The sequence below is a fragment of the Stigmatopora nigra genome, chromosome 7, assembly GCF_051989575.1.
Source record: "Stigmatopora nigra isolate UIUO_SnigA chromosome 7, RoL_Snig_1.1, whole genome shotgun sequence".
In the NCBI taxonomy this organism is placed as follows: domain Eukaryota; kingdom Metazoa; phylum Chordata; class Actinopteri; order Syngnathiformes; family Syngnathidae; genus Stigmatopora; species Stigmatopora nigra.
Genome location: NC_135514.1, coordinates 12,778,043 through 12,801,006, shown reverse-complemented (window position 1 = coordinate 12,801,006; position 22,964 = coordinate 12,778,043). Strand labels below are relative to the sequence as shown.

The 22,964-nt window shown below is 35.7% G+C and overlaps 3 protein-coding genes across 3 annotated transcripts; 2 read left to right on the top strand and 1 right to left on the bottom strand.

Annotated features, from left to right (window-relative positions):
- The first annotated feature begins 2,049 nt into the window (after window positions 1-2,049).
- On the top strand, window positions 2,050-10,015 carry LOC144199825 (uncharacterized). The gene is made up of 5 exons (XM_077721700.1): window positions 2,050-2,434; window positions 3,418-3,518; window positions 6,021-6,092; window positions 6,189-6,335; window positions 7,241-10,015. The coding sequence occupies exons 1-5, from the start codon at window positions 2,422-2,424 to the stop codon at window positions 7,607-7,609; spliced, it is 702 nt and encodes a 233-aa protein (XP_077577826.1). The 5' UTR covers window positions 2,050-2,421; the 3' UTR covers window positions 7,610-10,015.
- A 1,263-nt stretch (window positions 10,016-11,278) lies between these two features.
- Window positions 11,279-16,753, top strand: grwd1 (glutamate-rich WD repeat containing 1). The gene is made up of 7 exons (XM_077721409.1): window positions 11,279-11,553; window positions 12,775-12,892; window positions 13,190-13,346; window positions 14,049-14,259; window positions 14,914-15,059; window positions 15,124-15,315; window positions 16,067-16,753. The coding sequence occupies exons 1-7, from the start codon at window positions 11,337-11,339 to the stop codon at window positions 16,373-16,375; spliced, it is 1,350 nt and encodes a 449-aa protein (XP_077577535.1). The 5' UTR covers window positions 11,279-11,336; the 3' UTR covers window positions 16,376-16,753.
- A 570-nt stretch (window positions 16,754-17,323) lies between these two features.
- cdc42ep5 (CDC42 effector protein (Rho GTPase binding) 5) lies at window positions 17,324-19,760 on the bottom strand. The gene is made up of 2 exons (XM_077721410.1): window positions 19,598-19,760; window positions 17,324-18,834 (listed from the first exon to the last, which is right to left on the bottom strand). Exon 2 carries the CDS (start codon window positions 18,830-18,832, stop codon window positions 18,017-18,019), a length of 816 nt encoding a protein of 271 aa, XP_077577536.1. The 5' UTR covers window positions 18,833-18,834; window positions 19,598-19,760; the 3' UTR covers window positions 17,324-18,016.
- Between the last annotated feature and the right edge of the window lie 3,204 nt (window positions 19,761-22,964).

Below are 22,964 nucleotides of genomic sequence, written 5' to 3'. Positions count from 1 at the left end.
TTTAATGAGCCACATCTTGGACGTTAACTTATGTTTTTTTTAATAGTACAAGTCGTGTTACTTTGCTGACATTTGCAGATTTTGCCGATAAAAATAAGTTAAAACATTCTGCTGTTGATTTAAATGTGGGGGTGTGCAAATTACATGTCGCATGTAAACACTGGGAAACGAGAAAACTCTTAAAAAATGAATCTGTTTCTATTTAACGAGGTCCATAACAAAAGCAAAGTCGTATTTTGTACTGTTTCGACTAATCACTTGCATATTTATACTTTACAAATATGCATTTGTGAATCCAATGGGAAGAAAGGATGGATTTTACACACCATTTTGTCAAAAAGTGGGTTCAAAGGTTGTGCTATAACGATTCCAGGGGGGATTTTTATATATGTATACATATATATTTTATTTCTTTTTTTGTTGTTACTTTCTTTGGAAAGATTTCTTGCTTTTGAAAGCATAATAATGAGGCTGGGAATTTTTTTCTTTCTTAGCTAGCCTCAGGCATGATAACTTGAAGGAACTTGATTATTTCGTATGTTAGCATTTTATGTTAGCGCACTCAAAGGATATTGATTAAATATTAACTGGTTATCTTTGTCTATGAGTTAAAAAATACAATATTGCTAGTTAAATAAAACTAGGCAAGAGTTAACAATTGTGGGATATTGTTACAACTAGCTTCACTCGTTAGCATTGCTAGCATTGCTATTATTAGCATCGATGTAATGAAATTCTTTGAATTATCTTTTGAAATTTTCCCTGATTAGCATTAATAGCATTATTTTGCTATCATTAAGCCAAAGCTGTACTTGTAATACTCATATTTTGGTTTCAAGATAGAATATACCCTAAAAAAATATTTAAAAATAGACCCTAAAGTGTTTCAAAAAAAGCTGAACTCAACAGTATTGTGTTGTGTACAAATACATGTATTAGTATTAACATGAAGAATAGTCATTTTCCACATAAGCTTCAAAAACAGGATGAAAGGACATTAATCAAGAATTTGTGCTAACAAATATTTCCCCCATCCTTTTGACCTAAAACTACCTTAATTGTGCAAGGAAAACGACCAAACTTGATGTTTTTGGTGCTATCTTATGGTTGTACTCTAATGTGCACTTATATTTGACATTTAAGCTCTTATCTCAAGACATGAAGTGTCTTATTGAGGGAAATCGTCACTGTAGTGGTCAGAAAATGTCCATTTTAAACTCTAGTAAGCCTCATGTTGTCATTTCCTAGTATTATAATATAATTTATGATTATTTCTTGATAAACAAAACCAGTAACAAATGATGCTATTTGACCATTAAAAAGTACTTCAATAGTGAATCAAACATTTTTTTTACCTAAAATCCAACACGATTAGTCGGATACATCAAAATGTCTTACAAAAGAAAAAAAATGTATCCAAGATGACTGACGAAAGGTCGTAGGTCAAACTGGGCTCTAGGGGTCTAAATCATCTAATTTTGTGCACAAAAAATGTCTGATTTGTGATGACTAACAATGCAGTACTCAACAAAGACCATGTCGCAATTGTTTTTTTTTGTTTTTTTTGGCTAAATATTCCCGATTTGAACCTCCGGATCATGTGAGGATGACGAGGCCAGGCGGACATTACGCACCGGGCGGGCCCCCTCCGGGATAGAAAAGATTCAGTAGGTGTCGGAGTTTGGGGGGGTTCGGGGGTTGAGGGGGGGGCGTGTTTTAAATCCAAATGGAAACCAGACGATCCGTCGAAGTAGAGGAGGAGGAGAATGGAGGGGGTTTCAGGGAATGTGGGGAGCAAAGGGGGAGGGGCCTGGTCTGGTTAATAATGAGGTAAAACGTGTGCGTGGTGGGCGGGGCTGCCACTTAAAGGGAGCACACCAGCCGGAGCACTTTCACTTTGAGCTGTCTGAGGAAGAGGAGTGGAAAGAAGAGGAAGGCTAAAAAGCTACGGGACGGGTTCCATTAAGCCACTTTCCTAAAAAAAGGGGGGGTGGGATTGAAATTAGGCTGCTTTTAGGTCAGCAGGGGAACCGGGGGAGGGTGGGTTTGGGGGGGCGTAAAGAAGAGAAACAAAAGCTTTGACAAGGCTGCAGTGGGGAAAAATACAAAGTGAAGGGAGGAGGATGGCGTGAGACGATCCACGCCGAAGGGGGGGAGATCGGACCGGATCGTACCGACAGACTATATAGGGATGTCAGTGGAAGGGAGTTGAACAGGACGGGGGGAGGAGGAGACGAAGAAGAAGAAGAGGGTCCCGGAGTAGAGACAGACAGGAAAAAAAGTTTGCTTTTCGCCGATAGACGCTAGGGGGAAAAAAGGAGACCCCGTCTCGTCCGGGCGCCGGAGCCGGCGTGGAGGCGTGTGAGGGATTGCTGTCATCCAGAGAAATGGAGAAGTGTCCATTTTGGGAATAGAAAAAGGATGTCACTGCCAGGTGAGTGAGTGAGTGGGGTTGGGGATTGATTGATTGGGGGGTCGTGTTTGGACAGGAAGTGATGCTTTAAACTTGTTGTGTTGAGGGGAAGTCGTGTTTGGTAGGTTTTTTGATGGCGTGTTTATGATTGGATTTGACATGTGTTAGTTTTGGGTTGAAATAGTAGTTTTTGTGGCTGGAAAATATACAAAGTATGTTTTTTTTTCACGAGTCAAAGTGCTAAAATGTAATAGTGCAATTTTTTTTAAAGTTGGTCATTTAGTTTAACTCGAATGGTTTGGGGAAATCTAATTTGAAAATGTATTTCAATTTAATATATTAGTATTTATATTGTTAATATTTATATTATTTGTATTTAAATTATTTGTATTTATATTATTCGTATTTAAATTATTCGTAATTATATTTTTCGTATTTATATTGTTCATACATTTATATTTTTCATATTTATATATATGTGTATTATACATAATTATATTATTCATATTCTCGTGACTGAAAATTATATTATAACCCAAAAAAAGGACAGTTTTATTCAAAAGTTAGCTTAATCGATTCACTGTCAGATCAGGTCACAAACTGTGGTTGTAATTATTCAGAGGGAAATTAATAATTAATACACCTGACCGTAATGTAATCGTTTAGCCCCTCCCCCTTAAAACAGATGTTTTGCCAACAATTACAACCCTAGAGCTAATCTATGTGGTCACAAAAACAATCGATGAAACACTAAAGTTTTATTTTTTTCTAATTCATTCAGTTTGAAAACATTATTTATATATTTTTATAACATGTGCTGTTTTATTCTCTTTTAAAAATAATAATTATCTTTATTATACAACTTGTAGCTAGCATAAAGTGTACTTTTTGCTAAATAGGGCATGCGAGCTAGTGCTTTGGCTAGTTGTGCTAATTCCTGTGAAACAAGGTGACAAACCACAGAAAGTTTCCATGCCGACTCTCCTGTTTGTTTCCTCCGACAGTTTTGCTCTTGCTATCACTCTTGACTGTCCAATGCGGTGGATGTGAACGGGAGGTGGTGAAGAACGTCAAGACGGCTATCGACGCCAACCCCACCGGATTTGTAAGTTCTACTCCATGTTTGTCCTTTGCTTTTTGTACAAAACAGTCTTTCGTTTGGGTAAAATACTTCCAAATAAATATATATAACTTGGTATATTCCTTCAAATGATGTAATTTGGCTAATAATTACAATAACTTTTGATTTGGCGCAATGTTGATGCCAGTCCATAATCGGTCAAATCTATTTATGTTTAATTAAATGGAAGAAATAACAGTGACAGCCAAGACAAAGCATCATATAAATGTTGAAAACTCACTTTTTGCCTAAAATGAAGCTTTTATAAAACTATTTTCTGTAAATCCTAACCTGGATGCTGTTATAATGAGGGAACACATTCTGATTATGTCAATGAAAAAAACAGTTTTGCGCAATAGTGGTCTATATCCATTCACATTAAATCAATATTTCACTACATATTATAAATTATATTCACTTTGATTAATATTCAGGTAAACTGAAGGAAATAATGGGATAGGAAAAAACATTTTGTGCAATAGTGGTCTAAATCCATCAACTATATTGCTATGTCATGGCCAATTTCATCTTAAATTAATTTAGAAAAATGAGCAGATGCATTGAAGAAAACAAAGTGGGATTAAAAACAGAATATTTTTGTGCAATAGTGGTCTATATCCATTCACAATAATCAATATTCCATGACATATTATAGATTATATTCACTTACCTTAAGATTCAGGTAAATTGAAGGAAATAACAGGATAGAAAAAACTTTTTTTGTGCAAGAGTGCTCTAAATCCCTCAACTATATCGCTATGTTTTGGCTAATTTCAGATTAAATACATTTTAGACAAACGGACAGATGAATTGAAGATAATAAAGTGAGATTAAAAACAAGGGAATTTGTGCAATAGTGGTCTAAATCCATCAACTATATTGCTATGCTATGGCCAATTTTTGATCAAATTAATTCAAATAAACGGGTATATGAATTGAAGATAAAGTGGGAGTAAAAACAAAATATTTTGTGCAATAGTGGTCCAAGTCCATTTGCCATATTTCATTGCCAATCACTTCCACTCAGGCAAACCATCTAAAAAAAACAAATTGGGTTTAGGAAAAACAAATGCAACAATGGTCCAAGTCCTTCCAAAATATCGATCTTCCATGACGGACTGTGAATAATTTGAACTGGCACCCAAACAAAAGTACGACTCATTCTCTGAGTCATCCTGGACTTGATTTTCAAGGATCTTTTCTTCAAGATTTGAAGCCTGTTTTCATGTCGTTTTGGAAATGGAAGTTGGAACAGCCTGTCTGTGACCAATCAAGAAAAGTGCTGAGTGCATTAAAGGGCAGCCAAAATGTGAAAATTGCAAATAAACCTCAAAAATTACACCAATATTTATCTTTGCGGAGGGCCAAGTTACAGTAAATGACTTGGATGAATGAAAGTATGCAACAGGTTTTCATAAAAAGAAGCAAAGAGGCTAAAGTTGTAGATAAAAATGAGAAAATATGAAAAAAAGATGTCATCCTGAGCCAGTGGAGCAATTGATCATCTGCAATCTGTGATGTAATCACATGACAAAGCCTTGTGAAAATAACATTGACCAGCTCATGTTATCATCTGGTTCTCATTTTTTCACTTCTCTTTTAATGGGTAGAGTGAAAATGAGAAAGGAAAAGTTAAAATAAATACATCAATATAGGCATAAATAAAAACATAAATACATAAATAAAGGCATAAATAAATACATAAATAAAGGCATAAATAAATACACAAATAAAGGCATAACTAAAAACAAATATGTCAATAAAAACACAAATACATAAATTAAGGCATAAATAAAAACATAAATACATCAATAAAGGCATTAATAAAAACATAAATACTTAAATAAAGGCATAAATAAAAAAGAATAAATCAATAAAGGCATAAATAAAAACATAAATACAGAAAGTCACTAATAAAAACAAATACATCAATAAAGAAATAAATAAAAACATAAATAAATACTGTATTGTCTACAAGGACAATAATAATTATTAATAACAATAATAATAATGATTATAATATCAACAATGATAATGATAACAATAATAATAACAATAATAATGAGTCATTAATAAAAACAAATACATCAATAAAGGAATAAATAAAAACATAAATAAATACTGTATTGTCTACAATCTACATGGACAATTCCAATTTGGTCAGTCACTTGGTGGTGCATTCAAGGAAAGTACGTAAAACACATCGCTCCACACTTCAATTTTTTTTCCACACTTATATCTGTTTTTTTTCTTTTCTAAATGTTATTGTTTTGTTTTTCTAAATGACCATATCGGCCATATTGGCTTTTGTCATGACAACGGCGCCATTTTTGTCGTGACATCACCATGTCACGGTGGCGTCAACTTGCAGTTTCGTGTTTTTATGCGCGTACCTTTGAGTCAGTCATCTTTTTTTTACAGTTTGACAAAAGCGGCTTATATGCGGGTGATTACAGTAATCTCTACTTCCTTCTTTTTTTTTTTTAGCGGACCGTGTTTCCCAAAGATTACTATGTGTCGCATTACTACACCAAAAGTATGCTGTGTGACACGGATCCGGTGAGTCCACTTTGAAAATCCGGATTTACCAACCAAGGACTTTTTTTTGGCATAGCAAACACTAAGACGTCCTTGTTGTTGTTTTTTTTCCCGCAGTGTTGCGTGTTCCCAGCCGCCATCGTCCTTCTAGAGTCGTGGAATGTCCTTTTGAAAAACCTCTGGGATGAGCACTTAAATCAATCGTTGATCTTCGACCTAAAGCAGACACTGGATATAATCATCAGCAAGAATAAAAACACGGAGGTAAGATGTGTTATGGCTGTCATTGATTAATTTTATTGATCAGATGATCAGATTTCCAGTTAAAAGATGACAATTTGGACGTAAGTCACCAATTTGGTGACAATACGGTATTGTTTTTTGACGATTTTACGAAATCGGCCCAGATTTGATTGGATTTTAAGGGATTAGGATCAATTTGATACTATATCAGGAACACTGCTAACACAGAAAATTGTAATTTTAACAGTTTTGCTGCTTAATGCTTCCAGACATTTGAATGATAACATTGATCAAATTATAATAATGATAATGAAAATAATATCATGATAAGGATAAGGATAAGGATAAGGATAAGGATCAGGATCAGGATCAGGATCAGGATCAGGATCAGGATCAGGATCAGGATCAGGATCAGGATCAGGATCAGGATCAGGATCAGGATCAGGATCAGGATCAGGATCAGGATCCGGATCCGGATCCGGATCGGGATCCGGGTCCAGATCAGGATCAGAATCAGGACAATAATAATAACAATAATAATTATTATTGTCATAACAATAATAAGCATTATTATAATAACAATAATGATAATGATAACAATGATACTGATAATGATGATAAAAATAACAATAATAAGTATTATTATTGTAATAACAACAAAATAAAGATAATGATAATACTTGGCGGCCTGGTGGCGCAAGTCGTTAGCGTGTCGCCTCACAGCTCTGGGGTCCTGGGTTCAAGTCCAGGTCGGTCCATCTGTGTGGAGCTGGGATAGGCTCCAGCACCCCCCGTGACCATAGTGAAAACAAAGCAATTTAGAAAATGAGAGGAGATAAGACATTTTAAGCTAGTAGTGTGTCTTGACATTTTTTTTTAATGCAAAAAGTCTGTTCTAACCACGGACCCATGTTGATCTACCACAGCGTTTACAAGAGGAAATGGACCTATCCCAGTTTTCCCCGCTCACCTCCTCACCCGAGGAGCTCCTCAAGCTCACATCGGAGTTATTCAGCCGCTGGCTAGAGGTGGGCTGCTCGCCTTCCATGGAAATCTGCGAGCTACCCACCCTAGCGCCCCCGTCCCAGAAGAAAGACAAGGAATACAGTCCGTCCAGAGTCCGTCTCCTGACCACCCGAGCCATTAGCGCCAAAATGGAGGAGCTACAGCTAGCCCACATGAGAGACGTTACCCAAGCGCCAATTAGCAACGCCGCGCCGCCGTCCTTCCCAGTCCGTCCCGCTTTGGCGTGGAGCCTCTTGCTTTTCAGACTCTACCGGTGGTTGTTGCCATAGGAACCGTAAAGGATCTTTTTTGGGGGATGCAGGAAAAAAAATGCAAGACATTTCCTGGCACTGAATGATTGTTTTTGCTTTTTATTTGTGTTGTTGTCATGCGCAGGTTGCATTTTTTAATTTTTTTATGTTTTTTGGAAGTCCAAAGTTGAAAACGACGAAGGAAGGGTGTCAAACACCAATTTCAGGACGATGCAAATGGATTATTTGGAGGATTTTTTTGCCAATATGACATTATCTGGATGGATTTGACGCAATTCAAAGGCCTTGGATTGGTTTAATAGGAAGTTTTTTGCTGATTTTAACACTTTTGTTACATTTTAAACTTAGAAAGGCAAATGCAAGGCAATTTTGTTGCTATGAATCTCAGATATTTTAAGAAATGCATTATTTTTTAACAAAATGGAGGAAGTTTTTGTATTCATTTTACATTTGATTGACTAATCTAATCAATATGCTATTGATGCATATCAATGTATTGCTACTTAGCTGAAATGAACCATGCAACTTAATACCGAAACATAATTTATCAATGAAAATAAGCAAAATTCAATACATTCACTCTAAATTAATTAGCTATGTTCTGATACCGTTTTTTGGTACTATGCAAATACACAATGTTAGTAGAAATAGCAAATATTTTTGGTCTAGTTACTAAAACGTCCAAAATTCTACTTAATGTGAACAAAAGTTTTCCTCCTTTATGATTTTTAACTAAAAAAATACATAAAGTATCAGCACTACTATTTGTGAGTATGCTATCGATGCTAACATTTTCATATTTACCTCTTTTCGATGCTAATCCCGGTACAACACTACAATATATATGAACTATTTATGAGAATAAATGTATGCAAATTGCTACAAATATTTTTGGTCAGTTAAAGTTTTCACTCTTATTGACAAATTGTAATAGATAAATAACAAGAAACACACATTAAATTGCAAGAACGACTCTTTTTAAAGGGTTAAAACATATTAAATGGATGCTAACATGCTGGAATCTGATTGGATTAAAAAAAATATATAGTAATTATTAACATCAGGTAAAAATCGTTTTTGTTATTTTTTATTTCAACTGATTAATGAGGAAGGAACAATAGTACCCATTTATACAAAAAATAAAAACTTTTTGACATAGGATGTTTCAGCTAGATGCTAACGTTAGCATCTTGGGAAATAACTGAACGCCATTTCTTTCAAGAAATGTTATTATTAGGGTTGTAAATGTAAATCAACGCTTTTGATCATGTTTATCCTCCCAACTGATTTAAAGCCATCCTACATATAAGCATAGTACAAATACAGTACTTAGAAAATACTGCTAAGCTCCAGCTAGCTAAGCTCGTCGTGCTAACAAGAGATACTGCAAGCTGACATGCTAGCTAATGCACAATAAGCTTTCGCATGCGTCTAATGTGGAATCTGTCACGTTTGTTTACAACTTCTGTAAAATATGACATCTTTAGACTTTTACTTTTGTATAAAAAATGTGAATTTAAGCCATTTAGATTTATATGTCGTAGCGGTTCTATCGGGAAGAGTGCACACTCTAAAAAATGTCATATTTTGGGGTATATAGGGTTGAATTCCCCCTATTTTGGGAAGAGTGCACGCTCTAAAAAATGTCATATTTTTGGGGTAAATAATGTTGAATTCAACCTTTTCGGGAGGAGTGCACGCTCTAAAAAATGTCATGTTTTTGGGTAAATAGGATGAATTCCTCTTTTTGGGGGAAGAGTGCAAGTTCTAAAAAATGTAATTTTTGGGGTAAATATGGTTGAATTCCCCTTTTTTGGAAGAGTGCACGCTCTAAAAAATGTCATATTTCTGGGGTAAATATGGTCGAATTCCCCCATTTTCTGGAGGAGTGCCCACTCTAAAAAATGTCATGTTTTTGGGGCAAATAGGATTGGATTCCCCCTATTTTTGGGAAGTGCACGCTCCAAAAAATGTCATGTTTTTGGGGTAATTAGGATGGAATTCCCCTTTTCCAGAAGGAGTGCACGCTCTAAAAAATGTCATATTTTAGGGGTAAATAGGTTTAAATTCCCCTTTTTGGCTGCAACATTAGACTTTTCGAAGCTCTACTGAACTCCTTGTCCATTGTTCAGTCTCTAAAAAGACTTGCACACAAAAAACAAACAAAAACAACAAAAAACTGACAGAATGTATTTAGACTTTTTCATCCAGTGGCTTGTTTCAATGATTCATTCAGTTTGTTTATTCAATCCCTAAATTTAAAAAAAAAGGCTTGTTAATGATTTGTTATGCTAGTTTGCAGAACACAAAGTCCAATTCTTTTCATGCAAAAAGAAATCATTCCAAGACAGAAATACTTTTGCAGCTCTTTTTTTGTAACTCTGGGAGAAATCAAATAAAACTGCCAAAAATAATCCAGAAGAATGTGCGGGTGAGACTTTTTTTTTTTGCGAGCGTGGAGGGATGTTCACGTGAACAAAAAAACTCGCAGCTGTGGTTTAAATGCTGGTACTACTTGCCCCTACTTGTACACACCCACACGTTGTTTTGTAAGTCTTACAATACCCAACCGTGTTGTCCTGGACACAGTAGGGGCTCCATTTTTATTCATTTGTTTATTTTTTTTAACCAAACTATTACAACATAGTAGACTTTGAGCTCTGGAAGGCCAAATTCGGAGGGATGACATTTTTTTGGGGAGGGTTTTGCAGTTTTTTTTATAGGCCCATGGGACGATTGAGGATTTGTATGGGTTTTTTTAATGGATTTTTTCGTTGACGTTTTGCAGTATATCATGTTTATGCTTGTATAGGCGGTGGGGATTTGAGTGATGAGTTTAATATGTTTGCGATGGACATTTTTTTGTCTTGAACAAGCCAGAAAAAACTTTTAAAAATATTTAAAGAAATGTTTAATTTTTGGTTTATTTTATGTTACAGAACAGATTTTTAACATTTTTTTTATTTTTTTTAGATCCCCAAAAGTATTTTTTTATTTTGTAATGATAAATTATATCAGCCAAGTGATGTCTAGTAAATTCATATTGATGGGCGTGGCCTAAACGGGCATCAATATTTTGCCCACTAAAATGATTTAAAACTTTATTGAACATGCTCTACATGTAATAGCAACACAAATTTATTTATATTTAAAGAGAGCATTAGTTCAAGAATATTGCACTTTATAAAAACATGCAGCTGTGATTGGCTGATGGTTGGCTCCAGCACCCTCTGCGAACCCTGATGCTAAGCAGTACCTGAAAATGAATGAAAAACATGCAGTAATAATACTAATAGTATATTAGTTGAGTTTTTCTACATTTATTTTTCCAAAAGAAGAATGATGGTCATACTTTAAGAACTATTCTTTGCGTTAAAAAAAAGTTAGTATTACAGTACTCTTAATAGTTTTACGACTTGATTGATGGTCTCAATAAATAAACAAAAAGACTCTTTCTCTTAAAAGTACATGTTCTTCGACAAGACAAGAGCGTGGGTGTAATGCTTATTATGAATTCGCCTTAAAATAAATGTTCCTGGCAAGCATAAACGAGTGTTATTTAACCTTTAACGACATTTCCGGGACATATATTAGCATTTAAGCTCTTTGTTGGCGCCAGCTGTCCGCGCGCGAACAGACCAGCTGACTTCCAGTAAATCAGGCGGGGAGGGAGACAGGGAAAGTGGGAGGGGTTTCAAAAAACCATGTGACCGGAAGTCAGCCCTCCTCTCTCCTTTTCGCCAACATGTCTGCCTCCGACGAAAACACGTTTGCCGAGGAAGAAGAAGGCATGGAGGACCAAGTCCACAACGACAGCGACGACGACGACGAGGGAGTCGACATGGTGGAAGACGGAGACGGTGACAAGAATGTCTACGTGCCCGGAATTGAGCCACTTAAGCCGGGAGAGCATTTAGAGATGGACCAGTCTGCCTACCGCATGTACCACGAGTGCCAAACAGGTGAGTGAATGGTGGCAAATTGAAGCAAAATTGTTCTTCACATGGGCTTTACTATTTTATTGTGCACTTTCTCTATAAAGGGGCAAATTTTTGCTCATATATCTATATCATTGTTATATTTTTAAGTCATTAAAGTAATAAATAACCAATAAATACATGTGGGTATCAGATAACTTTACAAATATACAAGTACTTGTAGTTAGTTACGTATAATTATTTGATTACTATATTTTTTTCAGACTGTTTCACTTTTTTTTCATAGTTTGGCTTTAATTTTGTTCACTTTGGCCACCAAAAGCTTACGTTATGTGTTTTAGGTTATAGTTCTGCAGAACACTGTTTAAGTTTACATGTTACATTAACAAATTCTCTATTTTACAAAAACATTAACGTACAATGTTTGTTGTCGGTTTCTGAAAACAAAAAACGAAAAAGGATTTATACTCGTGTGCCACTTTTTTCCCCCATTTATTTTGCTTTCTCAATACAGTTCCATAGAAACTTCTTCTATCCTTATAAACGTAGATATGTCTTCTAAGTTGCGTGCTCATTACTGCCCCTAAGGGTCAAAGCTGGAGCAGCAGCACAAGCAATTAAAGGCATTTATGACAAAATGTAGCACAGTCCCCCTTTTAAATCAATAATTGTCATTTTTTAATCAATTTTTCAGTGTTTTTAGTTCAAAAATCATTTTGTAAAATCTAAAAAATATATATTTATTAAAAAGCTCAAATAAACATTGTTTTAGATCTATTAAAATGAATATTCAGGGATTTTAATGCAGTTCTTTTAATCCATTTATTTAAAAAAACAAATCTAAATATTATAACTAAAATGAATAAATAATTGTCATTTTTTAATCAATTTTTCTGTTTTTAGTTCAAAAATAATTTTGTAAAATCTAAAAATATATTTATAAAAGCTCAAATAAACATTGTTTTATATCTATTAAAAATGAATATTCAGGGATTTTAATACAGTTCTTTTAATCCATTTATTAAAATTAAAAAATCTAAACACTATATCTAAAATAGTCCGGCCCACATGAAATCAAGACCCGCAAACCTTCATGAGTCTGATTCCCCGATTAATGTATTTCGCGTCTCGTATGCTCGTATCTCAAAAAATGTCTCGTATCTCAAGGTAAATATTTGCTCGGAATCTGTCAAGTTATTCCTGTTAATCTGTCTAGTTTTTCTTATAATATATTTCAATGTACAGGCGCGCCATGTTTGAGCTTCGACGTAGTGACGGACACCGACGGAGACGGCCGGGAAGAATTCCCATTGTCCATGTTGCTGTGTGCGGGAACGCAAACGGACTCCGCCATGGCCAACAGGTTAGTGTTGCCTCATAACCATGTGATCAAATCAGTCAATTCTCAGGCTAAACGACTCAATTCCCCCGACCGGGTTTAACATTTGACTTCTCCCGGCATGTGATTTTTAGCAAAAGCGGCGCGAGCCCAGATGGAAACAATAACTAATTTTAATGATGGCTCGGTTCCACAAACTGTCTCGAATAAATCATGTGAGGGGGCGGGGCTTAGACTCCACTTTATTGTTCTTCACATCCGTCTTGCCGCAGCAGCAGAAAAATATTAAATTTTTGCCAAAAAATGTGTCTTTCCTTGCAGATTGCTGGTCATGCGCATGCACAATCTTCACGGAACACAAAAGGAGGATGAGGAGGAAAGCAGTGAGGAAGAAAGCGACGATGAGGATGATGAGAATAAAAAGCCACAGATGGAATTGGCCATGCTGCCTCACTATGGAGGCATCAACAGAGTCAGAGTACGTTGACTTTATCAAAATGTGAACTTGTTGACATCTACTTAGGAAATTAATTGGTTCCAGAAGTTTTTTTGGAACTTGGATATTTTGTAAGTAGAGCAGTACTTTGTATGTCAAGTCCGTAATTCGTTCCAAGGTCTTTAAAAACGACCATTTCAACCTTTTAGAAATTCTAATTTGGCATGAAAGAGGCAAGAAACTGACAAAAATGATAAGAACATTATTTCTTTCAAAATTATTTATTTTTATCGTACTGCACAGGTGTCAAAGTGGCGGCCCGGGGGCCAAATCTGGCCCGCCACATCATTTTGTGCGGTCCGAGAAAGTCAATCATGAGTAGCGACTTACTGTTTTAGGATCAAAATAAAATGGAGAGTATAGATGTATATTAAATTTCCTGATTTTGCCCCTTTCAAATCAATAATTGTCATTTTTTAATCAATTTTTTCCTGTGTTTTTAGTTCAGAAATCATTTTGGAAAATCTAAAAATATATTATCAAAAAGCTGAAATAAACATTGTTTTAGATCTATAAAAAATAATATTCAGGGGTTATAATCCAGTTCTTTTAATCCATTTATTGAAAAAAAATGTAAATATTGCATCTAAAATGGTCCGACCCACATGAAATCGAGTTGACGTTAATGCGTCTTACTGTTTAATAACAAAAGGCCATTCAATTTTTTTTTTTTTTAATTCTCAGGTGACCCAACACGAAGAGCAGACTCTTGCCGCCGTCTGGTCCGAGAAGGCCAAGGTCGAAATATTTGATCTGCGGTCTCAGCTGGAGGCGGTCCACAGTTCGGCGGCCATGGCCACCTTCATCCAGCGGCAGAAGGAAGCAACGGCGCTCTTCAGCTTCTCGGGTCACATGAGCGAGGGCTTTGCCATTGACTGGTCGCCTTTAGTACCCGGTGAGTCGAGGCCTTTTGAAATTCAGGGTGGCCCGTGATTGGTTGATCAATTAGCTCAGTGAATTTAAGACAGGATCATTAAAAGCAACTTTAGAATAGAGTTAAAATTTTGAGACTCATTTCACAACCAACCTAGCAAAACAAATCTAATTTCTAAAAATATATATATCTATTGAAGGCCAACTATTATTAAGATAATTCCACCAAAAATAAATTTGAGAGAAAATTGAAGTATTTTTAGGACCCCCATGTCCAATAAAACGACAAATATTTTGATCAATTTATCAATGAATTGACTGAAAAGTTGTCAGTAATTGTTTATCAAGTGCAACTTACTCTTTTAAATGAAAAAAATATTTTTTTTCAGCTTTTTGCTTTAAAAAAAAAATGGCAAAAATTGTCAATATCGTCTGTTTGTTTTTACTCATTTTAGAATTGTGTATTTTAAAATAAAATGAAATAACTCCCCAAAAAATATCAAGATAAGTCATCTACTTTCATTGAGTACTAGCAAAATTACAAAATATTACCAGACTTTATGCTTATATATATATAAAATCAATAAAATATAAACACCAAAAATATCAATTTCACAAAAATGTAATTGACTGAGCTTTTTACAAACATCCTTTGACTTTTCAAACATCCCGACAGGTCGTCTGGTCAGTGGCGACTGCAGGAAAAACATCCACGTGTGGGAGCCACAAGAGGGCGGAGCCTCGTGGAAGGTCGACCAACGGCCATTCAGCTCTCACAGCAAGTCCGTTGAGGACCTGCAGTGGTCACCTACCGAAGCAACGGTACTTTTCCCCCATCACAAAACGGCTAAGCTACGCTGGACTCATTTTGTCATCTCCCTTTCAGGTTTTTGCATCATGCTCAGTGGATCATTCCGTCCGCGTTTGGGATATCCGGGCCCCGCCCAACTCCATGCTGTCGGCCGACGAAGCTCACGAGTCGGATGTCAACGTCATCAGCTGGAACAAAACCGAGCCTTTTCTCCTTTCTGGGGGAGATGATGGGCTTCTCAAAGTGTGGGATCTGAGGCAATTTAAGGTAAATGAACTGAATGTAATTGTTTTCACTCTATGGTGTCAAAGTTGCGGCCCGGGGGCCAAATCTGGCCCGCTGCATCATTTTGTGTGGCCAGGGAAAGTAAATGATGAGTGCCGACATTCTGTTTTAGAATCAAATTCAAATGGAGAGTATAGATGTATATTACATTTCCTGATTTCGCCATTTTAAATCAATAATTGTCATTTTTGAATAATTTTTTACTGTTTTTAGTTCAAAAATCATTTTGTAAATTCTAAAAATATATTTTAAAACAAGTTAAAATAAACATTGTTTTAAATCTGTAAAAAAACTGAATATTCAGGGATTTTGATCCAGTTCTTTCAATCCATTTATGATAAAAAAATCTAAATATTATAGAATCAAAATCTTGCTGTTTACATTTAATCCAAATCTTCCTGTTTACATTTAATCCAAATTTTACTGTTCACATTGAATCCAAATCTTAACATTTACATTGAATCCAATTCTTACTATTCACATGTAATCCAAATCCCACTCTTTACATTGAATCCAAATCTTACTATTCACATGGAATCCAAATCCTACTGTTCACATTGAATCCAAATCTGATCCCAATGACCCATTTAGTAAAAATTTCACACTAAAAGTTCCATTCGATATATTGCCTGGACCAAAAAGAAATAGATATTAATGAATTTAAGATTTTAGGCAACTGAAATTCAAAACTAAAAAAAAAAATCCAGACTAAATCCTCTCCCATTTTCTTCAGTCCGGGCGACCAGTTGCCAACTTCAAACAACACTGCGCTCCCATCACTTCAGTGGAATGGAACCCGGCGGACTCCAGCGTATTCGCCGCCTCCGGAGCGGACGACGTCCTCAGCCAGTGGGATTTGTCGGTGGAGTCATGTGACGCGGGCGCCAGGGTGGAGGCTACCAAAGACCTCCCCCCTCAACTGCTCTTCTTACACCAGGGCCAATCAGAAATCAAGGAGGTCCACTGGCACCCGCAGATACCCGGTGTGCTCGTGTCCACCGCTTTGTCGGGATTTAACGTTTTCAGGACGATTTCGGTGTAGCTTGGCCGTGACTGATAGCGTCATGCTAGCTTCAGCGCTAGCCAAACCGATTCTAAGTGACCCGGAAAAAGAATATTTCACAAAAACAGGTAAGAAAGTTACTTTTCTATCAATTGTAGTCAGTTTTTCTATCAAAATGTTTAGTTTTTGTCATTCTTGAGCATTTCTAAGTGCTTAAAATATTTAGTTTTTGTCGTTCTTTGTCCCAAAAAATCAAGCAAAACCAACAAAATCACGCTTGAACTTGTTTAAAATCCCAGTTTTTTTGTTTTATTGTTTTGACTGTAAACCACAGGACATTAAATGCCAGCTAGTTTAATGGATAAACAAGTCCGTCTCCATATTACAGCATCAATAAAAAGACATATTTGATTTTTTTCAGCATATATCCCATCTTTTTCCAGCACTGCAGCCCAAAAGGGAAAAAAAAGCTTTGGTAGTGTATGAAAACATGCAAAACACACTTAAAAAGAACATTTTTTGGCAAATATATCGATTAAAAACTCACATTGTCAAGACGTGGAATGTAACATGGACACTTTCAAAATAAAAGACAAACATTAAGACACAAGTAAACATGCAATGGAAAAAAATAGAAAGATGTCCACAACATAAACTAGAATACTTGCTTAATTTAAGGCACTTTAAAAGGTGAATAAAATTGAGATTAAAAAAAGGCCTCTGGGGTACAAAAGTGCAACAACTTTCAAAAAACAACAAATGCTGCTTGTTTTAATTAAAATGGGGTCTTTGGCATATTTGCTACCCTTTGGAGATAAAATGTCTTTTTCCAGCTAAGCAACACTGTCGTCGTCGTGCTGTACAGCTTTTAGGAAGAAAAATAAAATCAAGTTTTTTTTTTACTATCACATTCACCCTTGAATGTCAGTTAAAACTCACAAAAAATGGGAATAACTTTTGAGTTAAAATTCAGGATGAGTCTAGTGTTTAAAAAATGGCGGTTTTGGTTAAATTCACTTGAATTTGATGGAAAATGTAAAATTGTAGTAGTGAAAACTTCACATTTTAACTCAACTGGATTTAAGTACTGTATTTTCACGCATAAACGCACTATTTTTGGCTAAAAAAATGACTAAATTGAGGGTAGGGCTTATATGCGCATAAATTAGATGGTCATTTATTTCAAAATGGGGAAAAGATAAATGGATTAAACTCTAAACAAAATTAATTTTGACGTCCGAATGAATTAAAAAAAAAAACCTGACAAATCGACCACTATGGATGCACTTTCTAATTGTACTGCTCACATGACCTCCTTTTTGAATTTGTCTACCTGCAAGAAACACCCTTCAGGAATGTGTAATCCAGAAATTGATTTATACAGTATCTCTAAAATACCACGTGTGATAATTTTTCTTAATATTTTCCCTTCAAAGTAACATTTTTACTCCCTATTAAAACCATAAACGTAAAAAATGTTCACGGGGGCATCTTAAAACTCAAAAAAATTTAAAATCCAACGATTTTAACAGTCCGGCTTATACGTGGATGCGACTTATATGCGAGCAAATATGCTAAATTAGCATTAGCATTTTTTCTAACAATGTGAATTCATCCTGAAATTAAACTCAAAAGCCAACTTGTAGTGAGAAGTATATCCAAAACTTGGCCACAATCATATTATAGTCCAATCTCATCATCAAACTCGTCTTCAAAAGTATATCCCCGCCCCCCTTCCTCTTCCTCTGAGTCACTCTCGGAGTGGCTACTGCCGACCCTCCTCCTCCGGTCCAAGGCGCTAACCCCATCATAGTCGGAACTATGAGACGAATCCGGGCTAGGTGGCGCCACTTTATGGGGGGTTAACTCCCTTTGGACCCTCTCTCTGGTAGGACTCGTCGTCAGGTCTTTCTCCTGGAACTCGAACTCTTGACCTTCCTCTTCATCCTCCTCGTCATCATCATCGTCATCCTCCTCGGAGGCTAGACGAATAATTTCCTCTCGTTTGTCGCTGAATCTCACCTTAGGACGTGGGCCCTTGGGTTTGATCCCATCTGGTATTCTACCGTCGCTCATCTGGTTTTCATCCGGGTAACTTCCGTTTAGCTCGTTGTGCTTGTTCACAACACTCTCCACTGGGGGCATGACGCTTTTAGACTCCAGTCCCAAACCGTCCATCACTCCCAGTACATCCCCTAACATAGAAGGACCTAAATCCAGATCCAAATCCAACGCAAAAGACGGTAAAGGCTCGAAGAAATCCGGTTCGTCATTCACCGGTTCTCGTTTTTGATCCGCATAGTCCGAAGACGGCGACCCCGGCGGGCTCCCCAAATTAGGTTTAGGCGGACTTGGACCCAGCGTAGAAAGAAACGAGGTGTCCCCGAAGGCATCACCACCCCGGCCGATGTGCATGGTGTGCCGGAAGTCGCCAAGGGGTGCCGAAATCATGGTGGGGTCCAAACGGGAACCTCGGCTCGATTTATGGAGCGGCATGTCTGTTAAAATGATTAGAGAAAAGGTTTTAGGAGGGGAGGAGGGGAAAAAAGTGAGGGCTGTGCAGAATGGAGACGATAACGGAAGGAAAACACACACTACGTTGATTAGAAAGAAAAGTGTTGTGCAATAAGACGGGGCGTTTTTTTCTGTTTTTTTTTTGCTACTGAAGGCCATGCTGAGGCTTGTACTTTACCACCATTGCATATTTTTGGATGCCCTCAGGGGTGGGATGTGCTTAAAAACAAGGTTTACACTATTTTTTTTGCAGATTACTTGTACTCTTTTGCAAGATACTGCGTTGTCTTTATGCCAAATAATATTAGGTTTGGAATAAAATAATATTGGGACCTTTTTAATGGTGAATTTTTAAAAAAAATATTATAATAATTCCACCTGGTGTTCGACTAACACTAGAAAAATACACAATTATTAATAATTAATGGAATATTGATATTAACTTAACATGTATATTAAATTTTATACTGGATATTTTAGGCATTAAAATTTCGTAAATAAAAAGTAGCAAAATACACTAAGTTATTAATAGTTAATGGAATATAAATACAAACATAACATATTATATATTAAAATTCGTACTGGATATTTGTGCATTAATATTTCGTAATTACAAAGTAATTTTTTTTTTTTTTCGAAATTACTAAATTATAACTTAAGCTAGCAGCCCCCAAGTTTCTATCAACATGCTAGTCGCGCTCCCGAAGAAAAACACGTGAACTTTTTTTATAGGACCAAACTACTTACTTTTTAAATGGTATTATCGTGCAGTTTGCTTCACCCTCTCTCGTCCGAATGTCCGATTTTCTTTTACATCTGGATATTTTTCTCCCTTCTGGACTTTTGAGCGTCTTTTTTCCCCTTCGTTCTTTTCCCTCGCCGTCGTTTTTTTTCTTCTTCCAAAGGGATGGGCGCTAGTCCCGGAAGTGACGTAACGTTTGGAGTTGAAACTCGCTAAAACAAATAAAAAATAAAACTTTTCAGTCATTCATTTCATTTTTTAAACGAGCGCCACGTTTCATCACAACAGCGCAATATTGCAGGTTTGTAATTTCTACTTGTTTAAAAGTACCACAACTGTTTGTTTGAGTACCAGTACTGAATGTAGTTAACAGCTAGCTAGCTAGCTCCCGAACTTATTTTCCATTGTTATAAACTTCTGATATTGCTCAAATGTAGTATTTTGGGTGGGCTATTTCACTCTTTTATTGTAGTTTTTGTCATCAGAAATGACAACAGGGTTGGTTTCAACATCCTGGAATGGGTTTTGTGGTTTTGACTCAAAATAAATTATACTAAGTTACCACATTCAAAAAAAATTTGTAACCCATTATGTTCAAAATGACAATTTATACAAGACGAAAAAAACCTCAGTTGTTCACATGTCAGCTGTTAAATTTGTGACCTTCACAATAAAATACATGCACGGAATTTGAACATGTACATATAGTATACATTTACAAAAACTCATTAATGAAAACAAATCACTGTTTAAGAGAGTTACAAAAATAAATCTTGAATTAGCTCCTTTATAAAAGTTAGAACACGTGTCAAAGTGGCGGCCCGGGGGCCAAATCTGGCCCACGGGATCATTGTGTGTGGCCCGGGAAAGTCAATGATGAGTGCCGACTTTCTGTTTTAGGATCAAATTAAAATAAAAAGTATAGATGTACATTACATTTCCTGATTTTTCCCCTTTTAAATCAATAATTGTCATTTTTTAATCCATTTTTTTCTGTGTTTTTAGTTCAAAAATCATTTTGTAAAATCTAAAAATATATTTAAAAAAAGCTAAAATAAACATTGTTTTAGATCAATAAAAACTGAAAAGTATAGATGTATATTAGATTTCCTGATTTTCCCCCTTTTAAATCAATAATTGTCATTTTTAATCCATTTTTTTCTGTTTTTTTAGTTCAAAAATCATTTTGTAAAATCTAAAAATATATTTAAAAAAGGTAAAATACAAACCCTTGGTTTAGAGTATGTAAATGGGGGATAAAAATGTGAACCGAAGCAACAACAGTTTTTTTTTTTTTTTTGGACAATGGAATGGCGCTGAAGGAAAAAGCTGCATCAGATTTTGGCACCTTGGTGACGGGACGGGGACAGCTGCTTCTGCCTTGACTTGTGGGATTTGGGGGGGTGGAATGAGTAAATGAGTGCAAGATGTCCAATTCAAGTGGCAGAAAATCTGGCAAAACGCTCACTAAAACTTCAATACAACTGAATGAACTCACTCTTATTAGTATTGTTATGTACTGTCACTTTAAAGCCAATTGATCCATTCAAATGAAAAAGCCCTTTGTTTTATTTTGCTCAATTGCCAGGACAATCCAATTGTCATTTGCTTCATTCCTAAATTGGATTAAAAATTCAAAAATATAAAAAATATTTCGTAAAACTGTTGCTTTTTCATTTCCTAAAACAAGTTTACAGGTTTATTTACATGAAAAGACACAAATACTACTTTTCATTATTATTTAATTTTCTAAACTGCTTATATAAGGGTCGCGGAGGGTGCTGGAGCTTATCTTTTTGAATTTAACTTCCTTATGATATTGACCCAATTTACAATATTTCTACTACCTATTAAAAAAAGTATATGGAGGTGAAATTTTTGAATCAGGGGAGGCTTATACGCGAGAAATTGTCAAATTTGATGATTTTAAGGTAATTTTAAGGCTAAAAAATGGTATTTGCACTATGAGTGTGTTATATTGAATCCGAATATTGGACATGTGTTTCCATCCCTGAATATATGGAATCTACCACATGCAGCTTCCTTCCCAAAGGTAGAAAAAAAACAACAATAGTTGCCAGTGAGTCATTGTTTTGAAGGGGGAGTCACAAACGGTCAACATATTTGCGCGATGAGGTCGCAACTGGTTGACAATGAGGACGGATATGTTCGTTTATACGTTAAAATACCACAAAATACGTAAAACAGAACTTTTAATGGTCGACCTAAACCCAATTAAACTTCACAAGCCATTGGAATGAAATACTAAGGATAAAAATAGCAGGAGTGAAACAAATGGGAAGGCAGGATATGACTCTGCTTTCGGTAATTCATAAACACACACATCCTTTTTGGAAAAGGTCAGAATGAAAACATCATGATTATATTTCCGTCTCGTTTTTTTTTTCTTTGGAAAGAGTCTGAAATAGTCTTGGAATTTTTCGGTACGTGATTCTGGAATGTTGCATCATTCCAAATGAATACAACAGATGATGAGGGGGCTTAAGGGTCCCACAATATATGGACGTTATTCAAGATTGCTCAATATATAGCTCTATAGTCACATTTTCTGAACCGCTTTATACTAATTAGAGTCATGTGGGGTGCTGGAGTCTATCCTAGTTAATAGGCTAGCGACTATGAATAATTATATGGGATTTTTTTTCAAGTTTGGCCGTTATAATAGGTCCCTTTTTATGTATTTTTGTGTAGCGCGCCGCCTAGTGGCACGTATTAGAAAAGAAAATATATAATTTCCATTATATATATGCATTTAGGTCATGAGTGTTTCAATTGTTTTTTGCATTGATTCATTTTCAGAACCACTTATCCTCACAAGGGTCCCAAACAATTACTTCTTTTGAGAGTGAAAAGCAATAGGCGTCCAATCCATTTGAAGTGGAAGGGTTGGCAGCTAATGAATATTCATCAGTTAAAAAAAATACGTTTCTGCTAGGATGCCAAGGTTTTGTTTTCCTATTATTTCGAGAAACAGTATAGTGGTGTCATATTCAGAAATTATTTCTATTTATTTTATTTTCATGGGAGATATTGTGTATATACTGGTCACTTAAAGTCGCTTTTGCCGGAAGTAGATGTGACGTCATAGCTACATTTACATCTCATTAACTATGGTTGAACAACAAAGTTAATGCATTAATGAATAGGACATTATCAGATATTATATAAAATATAGTTTTCAGATTTAAAAGCAGTTATTATCTAAAAATATGTTTTCAGATTTAATAAGCAGATATTATCTAAAAAATATGTTTTCAGATTAACTTAAATAGTCGTCTGCAAAACAAACTACAAACACGGCAGTGTTTGTACTTTGTAAATTCTCACCACTGTAAAGTAAAAATGATATAA